Source organism: Limulus polyphemus, unplaced genomic scaffold, assembly GCF_000517525.1.
Source record: "Limulus polyphemus unplaced genomic scaffold, Limulus_polyphemus-2.1.2 Scaffold2310, whole genome shotgun sequence".
NCBI classification, from domain to species: Eukaryota; Metazoa; Arthropoda; class Merostomata; order Xiphosura; family Limulidae; genus Limulus; species Limulus polyphemus.
In genome coordinates, this window is record NW_013667920.1 from 127,181 (window position 1) to 135,997 (window position 8,817).

At 34.0% G+C, this 8,817-nt stretch overlaps 1 protein-coding gene across 1 annotated transcript in view; it reads right to left on the reverse strand.

Moving 5' to 3' along the window:
- Nucleotides 1-342: 342 nt before the first annotated feature.
- LOC106466585 (fibropellin-1-like) overlaps nt 343-8,817 on the reverse strand; it is a 30,988-nt gene continuing 22,513 nt past the window's right edge. Inside the window, exons 7-10 of the mRNA XM_022394611.1 lie at nt 7,546-7,782; nt 4,735-4,863; nt 2,987-3,254; nt 343-2,206 (exon numbers count right to left, since the gene is read on the reverse strand). Coding sequence (XP_022250319.1) covers nt 2,074-2,206; nt 2,987-3,254; nt 4,735-4,863; nt 7,546-7,782 — 767 coding nt within the window. The 3' untranslated portion in view covers nt 343-2,073. The remainder of the gene's footprint in view (nt 2,207-2,986; nt 3,255-4,734; nt 4,864-7,545; nt 7,783-8,817) is intronic.

Here is an 8,817-nt window from a genome sequence, read left to right on the forward strand (position 1 = left end):
ATTGTAATAGATTATAACATGCGAATAAATTCGGGCAAATACTTTTGAAACATGGAGGGCGCCCGAGCTATTCCGGGAAAATCACAGAAGGGGTTAATAAATAACGATTACTTTTCATTTTGTTGACATTGAGTTTAGTTTCTTCCCTCGAAGTCAGTTAAAGTCAGAATCAATATTTACTCTGTGATACACTTCCTGAGCGAACCTCCCGTTATCTGCATGAAACACCAGAACGATGTATTTAAAAATAACACACAATATACTTTTCCTAAGTTTTTATTCCTTGAGATTTTACCAAGGGAAAAGGTTTTTTTTTTAAAAAAAAGAACTCTTCAGAAACTAAACACAATAATAACAACACTTTATTATCGATGAACAACACGTGGTGGACCCACCACTTGAGATAAACACAGCTTGATAACCATGCGTTCCAAATATGTCACAGTATACAGAGAAAACAAGTTGTTCAAATAATTTATTTGAAAAGTATCATATCGCAAAGCGTGTAAAAAAAGCAAGGATAAGAAATGCTTCTAAAATTACTACAATATAAAATTCCAAAACATGGTTTAATAAATAACATTTCTGTGAAACATGATTTATGAAACGCTAAAATTGGTTGATTATTAAATCAGAAATGTGTCATTGTAACTTTCTACCTCATGTTTGACTGTTTTTACTTACCATAATCAAGGTAATAAGCGATTTTTAATATTTACAAACACCCAACGTATCCTAATACAAGTGACTCGTTTGTTTCAAAGTGTTGTTTTTTTTTAAGTTATTGTTTGTTTGTTTTTTCTACCGTTAAAAACAAGTTTGTTCCCCAGGTACAAAGTAGTTTGTTAGCCGAACAGTCCCGTTTTACACGAACATAAGAAATCAATCAAGGTAACTGATTTTTAAAACATATTTGTTTATATACATGAACCAAACTAACATATCTTAACTCAAGCTAAGTCACGTGTTCTATCTGACGAATCTCTAATCGTTATCTCTTAAAGTACCAAAGTTCATCCACAAAATCTACTTTGCAACAAGAACAAACAGCTAATACTAGAAATAAACGCACTTATAACACCAAAATGTTGTTTTTATTTAATCAAACACTCAACGTTTTGCTTCACAGCTTCTTCAGGAACGTTCACTAAAACACAAACTGAAACGGACAGTACAGAGCTTCAAATGAAGAAGCTATAAAGCGAAACGATGAGTGTTTAATTAAATAAAAACAACATTCTGGTGTTATAAATTGTTTATTTCTAGTATTAATATGTCTTCTATACACCAATATGCACTACAGAAATTAAATAATGAAAAACAAACCGCAGATATCTCTTCTTCATTAGAAAGGGAACATTTCCTGAGAATGGTGTTTTTTTTTGAGAAACTTATCTTATTAGGACTGCTGCTAATTTATTTTACTAAATGTATACAATAATTCAACCTAGAACACTTTGATATTTTGCAATAAAAACAAAAAATTTAATTATTGGCCAAAACCGTAAACCAAAAAAAAAAAAAAAAAAAAAGAATAATTTTTAGTCTAAGATAGTAGCTAATGGCGACAAAGGTCTTGGAGTCCATGAAGGGCATCCATACAAGTGTGGGTTAAAGATTATAGACAATATTGGTAATATATACCAGACAACAAGAATAACAACAACGATACAACATCTAGGTCGGATATTGAAAAGGTATCTTTAAATATTTTCAGATACTACTAGCCCATAAAGAAGAAGAATGGAATATGTTACGATTTCTTGATGGCAAGTTTAAAACAAATCATTTGTCACTTCTGCGGTGTTGAAAAGTTCTACTAAGTTAAAGTCGAAGAGAAAAACCAGTGAATTAATAACTGTCGTCTGTGTTAACATTTAAAATATAGTTGAAATCACTTTGGGTTAAAAAAAAGTGACCTTTAGCTCAGTTTCATAAAACATTTGACTTATGAGATTTTTTTTATTAACTATTTATACGATAAAATACTTTCACTGGCTGGTTAAATGGATGTGACGTCATCACAGGATTAAGGACGAAAAATGAGACGGAAAGCAAGATACAGTGGAAAGTCTATGAATCGATGAGTGGCCGATCAAGATTTTCGGACAGGTCAATGGTTGTGGCCTCGTAAACTCCGTCAGGACAAGGACGCAAATTAGAAACGCTACCACGCAGGCTCAGTAAAAATCTGTCCGGGTCTTCACTAAGAAAAAATAGAAAACAAGGCTTAAGATTTTAGAAATTACATCACGTATTTTACCAAAATACAAATAACCAAATGCTCTTAGTGAAAAATTTTTAGAAAACTCGAAACTAAGACTAGAAATTCAAATTCAGTTCCAAAGTCTCAAATATACTGAACTAATTAATGGCATTTTTAATGAGAAAATGAATATTTATACATTAAGAAAGTCACTTTTGTATTTATCTATTTAAAATTCTAGACTCGTGAAAATACCACTTAAGGGCAAAAAGGAGCCTTTGTCCTACATGATTATATTCTTTTTTTTAAAAACAAACAAACAAAAATACAAATAAAACATCTTATACTTAAGAAGTATTTCGATGGAAAAAAAAAGGACACTTTAAATTATTTGCTCCCTAATGTGTACTTTTGGTTTTATTCTGCCTTAAATTCTTGGCAGTGACAACGAAGCCATATAGCGTCCGACGGCAAATATTTGAGATCCCTAAACTGTCGAGTTTCTTTTTTTTTGTTGTTGTTAAAGGTTTCCTTTGGAAAGACGTGGGTGGGACTCACTAAATCATGCTAACAACGCTGTATGATGCATTTAGTGAATATCTAATGTAGTTAATTTTTTTCCAAAACTTTTACAGTTAATAACATCCAATAGATAAACTGGGAGGAAAACTTTAATCACACCCTCCAGTACACCCCCTTACTGATATATGTTACACTCTGGAAGGAAAGGGGTGGGGGTTCACTAATATTAAAACCAAACAAATCGCGCCATCGACTCACCGTCTCAGACGCTTGGCATCAGAGCACATATCGCCATGTAAGCTGCCAGTAAAGAGTCTTTGGTAAGTCTTATGGACTCGACAATGACAAACGGTTACTACGAACACCACAATCAAACAGGCTCCAGCCAGGGTGGCTGCGGCGATGTAAATATTGTGGAGATGATCCAACGGCACGTTCACAGAATCCACGAGTGTGTCATCTTTTTTATATCCTGCTGCGTCTTCAAGGGTACGTCCCAATGATTTCGATGGATACAGGACTTGTACTAGAAGAAAAGAAATGTGGTTTTAAAACAATTAAATCAGTCATCCATAACTAATGACGTTTGGCGATCGTACTTTTGTAGTAAGTGATCATACAACAGGCCAGGAATGAGGGGAAGAAAAAAAAGAGTTCTTAAACACCAATAACATAACATAATATAGCATTGCTTTAAAACAGCAACAAAAAATAATGACGTCCCCCCCCCCGCTAAAAATCGAGTTTTCATATCCGGCAGAAGAGCACCAATAGTCCATTGTGTAGTTTTGTGCTTAATAACAAATAAAACCAAAAAATAATAATTTAAAGGTTTGTTTGTTTTACTTTCGCGCAAAGCTACACGAGGGCTATCTGCGCTACCCTTCCCTAATTTAGCAGTGTAAGACTAGAGGAAAGACAGCTAGTCATCATCACCCTCCGCCAACTCTTGGGCTACTCTTTTACCAACGAATAGTGGGATTGACCGTCACATTATAACGCCTCCACGGCTGAAAGGGTGAGCATGTTTGGTGTGACGGGGATTCGAACCCGCGACCCGCAGATTGCGAGTCGAGCGCCCTAATCACCTGGCCATGCTGGGCCAACTTACAGGTTTTATCCACAATTACCTTTCAATTTTTTCAAATATTTATATTGTTTGTCGAAACGAATTATTAATTTTTTATGCAAAAATACTTTTAAAATTATATATTAAAAGGCTAACAAAACTTTGCATCTTTCAAACTTTGAATCATTGAAATAAAAAACAAAACAAAAAGTGACTCGAAGACTGAATAAACTCGTGATTTATTTTGATATTGTGTCTTACCTAAGGGGGTCATTCAAAAATTACATAACGCAACTTTTCTCCCTTTTTTTACCCTTCCCCCCTCAATAACACTTTGTAACACATGTCGTAACACCCCTAATTCATTACGTAGCAGTGATTGAGCAGACCCCTTCTTAATCCAGACCCTTTAGATGTAAACATCTTTAAGAATATTAAACAATAATATATTAGGTAAATTATGCAGTTATTATATTAATTTATGCTAATTACGCAGTCACTAGTGGCATCGTTCAATGTAAGCTGCTGCCGTCTAGTGCATTGTGACAAAAGCATCTAATCACTCTCTCTTGACAAGGAGGTAATAGTTTTGAATTGAAATCGATGTATAATATATTACAATAGTCGCTTTTCTTTAGACCTCAAATGCTTTTACTGTAACTTATGTTATGTAACAGTGTCCATGACGTCACTACCCTCCAGTAACACATTGTAACTCAGGTTTAATTATCTCCATACCATAGCGTTACTTACTTTTTGAATAATCCTCCAATTTCACAAAACAAAAGTATCACTGAAGTATTTTAAAATAAGCAACAAATTCCTATTTATTTGAACGAAGAATCCATGCTATGATTGAACTTGAAGTATAAGAAACATATTTTTTTTCATCTCCTTGGTTCTTCTTCAGCTTCATGTTTAAAAGAACTTAACTAACCTTCGCAGAGATTCCCTGTGTAACCAGGGCGACAGGAACAGAAGTATGTATCGAGACTTGGCCAGCAGCTCCCACTGTTCTGACAAGGGTTAGGAAAGCATGGGTTGTAATGTTGCGTGCACCCTGCTCCTGTGGATTAAACATTAAACAAATTATAGACTTTATATTGAAAGATCAATTCCAAAAGTGTTTATTACGTACGTTTTCCTTGCATCTGTTGACTTATTTATGAAAATGAGGAGCATTTGAAATGCCACGAGTTTCTAGTCTATTTCTAACTTTACTGTTTAAATGTTTAGATGTTCCAGAACCGAAATGTTGCATATTTCTAGACTATTTTTAAATTTCTTCTTTAGGTGTTCCAAAATTGAAATACAATTCGCTTTTTAAATACATTTTTCAAGTAGTCCTTCAGTCGTATGAAAGACACCTGAGGACGCCACAATAACACCTTTGTAGTGGTAAACATGGAAAGTGATATCCTTCAGTCGTATGAAAGACACCTGAGGACGCCACAATAACACCTTTGTAGTGGTAAACATGGAAAGTGATATCCTTCAGTCGTATGAAAGACACCTGAGGACGCCACAATAACATCTTTGTAGTGGTAAACATGGAAAGTGATATAATTGTTGGCTTCTCTGATTGGTCTGTTCCTGAAGTGATACGGAACAAGGGATTATTACCTTTCCACCTCCTGCTATTATAAATTACAAGGTCCTCCTTACACTAAATATGTCCCTCGGTGGGACAGCGGTAAGTTTACGAAATTACATCTCTAAAATCCGGGATTCGATTCTCCGCGGTGGACAAAGCAGATAGCTTTGCTCTAAAACAAACAAAACTAAGAATATATGTAACATTAGAAACAGTGAAAAGTGCCATTGTCTACCATTAAAGGTTCTGCTAAACCGTCTAGTATAAATAAATCATTTTTAACTCTCATATAAACATTGAAACCTTTAAAAAAGCTGATCATTTTAGTATGTAAAATTTCTACGAAATACACCAGCAAGTGTAGTGTGTTTATTATGCTAACTATACAAGTATAAGAGCTTTCTGTGAACTGTTTTATTAAGGAACTATAAAATAACATTCTGTTGTTTTTTTTACATAATTTTTAAGGTAGTAAGCGAGAGCCTGTATTGGGTATTGAACCTCTCTTTAACTAACAATAATTATGTTTATACTGTTGTAAATTTTCTCGAGATTTATTAATTTGAGCACTACTACAATGTTGCCCTCGCCCAGTGGCTCAGCGTTAAGTCCGATTTGTGGGCACAGCATGGATAGCCCATTTTGTAGCTTTGCGATTAACTACAAACAAACAAAATGTTTTCCATGGTCATAAATCTAACCAATAAATACAATTATTACATTTCTTAAACTAGAAATACTGTTGACTTCTGCGTATTTCCGTGCTGTTAAATTTATGTACAATAAGCCAATCTTCTTCATTCTTTGACAGATTTGATTGCGTGTAGAATTTGTATTCCTTAAGTCAAAGCGAAACGTATAGCTACAGAAACAAGAAATGGAACTTTACCGCGGAACTACGCATAGAATGTGCCTTTTACTTACTATGTGCGGCTTTTATTGTGATAAAGAATATCTTTTATAATGAAAAGCGTATAAGGAATTCTAATTTCTAAAGTAAAAATTTTTGACGATTTAAAAAAAACAACAACAGTAAAGACCTATAATTTGTTTTTAGGGTCAGGTGTCGTGAAATTGAAGGTTTAAAGTTCACGCAATAAAAGGAAACTGTGATTTTTGAAGCAAGTTACTGTTGAACATGCGTCAAAATCAAGTTACGTCACAAGTGGTTTACAAATATTTCTCCAATAATATAACGTTCATGGACAACATAGAGCCTATTTGTCCATCTCGGCTGTTCCATCCTTTAAAATCAAGTTACGTCACAAGTGGTTTACAAATATTTCTCCAATAATATAACGTTATGGACAACATAGAGCCTATTGGTCCATCTCGGCTGTTCCATCCTTTAAAATCAAGTTACGTCACAAGTGGTTTACAAATATTTCTCCAATAATATAACGTTTATGGACAACATGGGACCTATTGGTCTATCTCGGTTGTTCCATCCTTTAAACTAAACTAAAACCATTAATAAATAAATTTAAAAGAAGTCTTAAAGCCAGCCCTTATCATTCACATACTTATCACAGCTGAAAGGGGTCTTGATTCCGTGACCCGAAGATTGCGAGTCGAATGCCCAAAACACCATACCAGGCCAGTTGGGATTGAAGTTGGGATTGTGTTGTATTAGTTGATGGACATAGGATTAAAATTACTTTATCTTTGTTATAAATGTCCTGGTGAATTGGATACGCTGTAAAAACACATATTTTAGGTGCTACACACTTGTGTTATCAATTATTATGTTGTTTAAAATACGTGTGTATGTATATAAACAGTTATATGTGTATAGGGGAAACATAACCTCCACTCTTCAGTTCTTATGATAGGATACATGACTTGTACGTTTCAATTAAGTTACACAAGACTGGTTAAGTTGAACCAATTTTGTGATCTTCGAAGTTCATCACTGTAAATATAACACACACACGTATAATACACACATATATGGAACTCTTAAAGTATTGGTACGCAATGAAATCTCAAGGTAACGTTAGGCCTAAGTATTTCATCCAGCACGTTGAAATCTAATTTATTAAACAAAACACAATATTCATCAATTCTTGTTGAAAACAACAACAACAGTCACTATAATTATGCCGAAAGTGACAGCTGATTGGATGAGGTTATATGAATATGCTAAAGACATACCATTATATATTGAATTACAGATACAGCTGTAGTTGTTACCCTTGTCGACACACTGAGCTGGACTAGGGCAAGGGTTAGGGTTACAAAGGTTAACTTTAATTTGACATCGTCTGCCCTGGTAGCCTGGACCACAGTGACATTTGTAACCAGCCACCAGGTCTTCACATGCCCCTCCATTGATACAAGGGTTTGAGTCACACTCGTCGTATTCAAACTCACAGTGATCACCTCCAAAACCTTAAAATATCAAATTCTGAAGTTAGAAACCATTAACACAATAAAACAACAACAATATCATAATAACATGCTAAATTAGTTTTTGCACTCTAAATGTCTTTATTGAACTTTGACCCCTCTGACCTGAACGTACTAGATACTGAGAGTTACTCCGACCTTTGGGAATGAAAAGCTTGGCCTGTCAGAACTGGTCACTGGTGGGTTATTACTGTTTTTTCGTGAATTTGTACAAAGTGCTTTCCGTGTTTTAAATAATTCAATGCACAACTTTAAAAGCCTCCAGTAAAGGAAAATGAATTGAAACTCGCGATAGGCTGATTTATCTTCGCTTTGAGCCATTTATATCAAAATTTCATCGTTATACTTTCAACATTTGTTGTTGTCTTTTTTATGCAAATTTTTTTATTGGATTCGTTTTAATTCTACACTTTATGAGCTGAGCAACGCAAGGATAATTTAACAAATTTATCTATAATAAAATAAATCAAGTTATGTTCTTATAGCCTGTATTTTTTTTTTAAGAATATAAGTGTTACTATTAAAGTAAATGTTGAATTTTATGTCCGTAATTTAGAGAGATTTAAGTTCAATTTAACCTACACGTGTGTGGAGAATAAGAGATTAAGCTTTTTTTTTTTAATTTGAATTTCTCAAGGGCTAAATATTTATCTTTAGAGATACGTCATTTTCTAACCGACACATCTTTAATTTAAAGTTCATTCTATAAGAAAAGAAAAAAAAACACACCACGTAGGTCTTTGTTTTTATCAAGGGATAAACATGTGAAGGAAAGTTTATTATAAAAACACTTTGGAGACAAAAAAGGACTAGCTTGCTGGTTCGCCAGTTCTTGTGTGTATCATAGTATAAAGTTCATTCTATGAGAAAAAAAAACACACCGCGTAGGTCTTTGTTTTTATCAAAGAACAAACATGTGAAGGAAAGTTTATTATAAAAACACTTTGGAGACAAAAAAGGACTAGCTTGCTGGTTCGCCAGTTCTTGTGTGTATCATAGTATAAAGTAGGTCTTTGT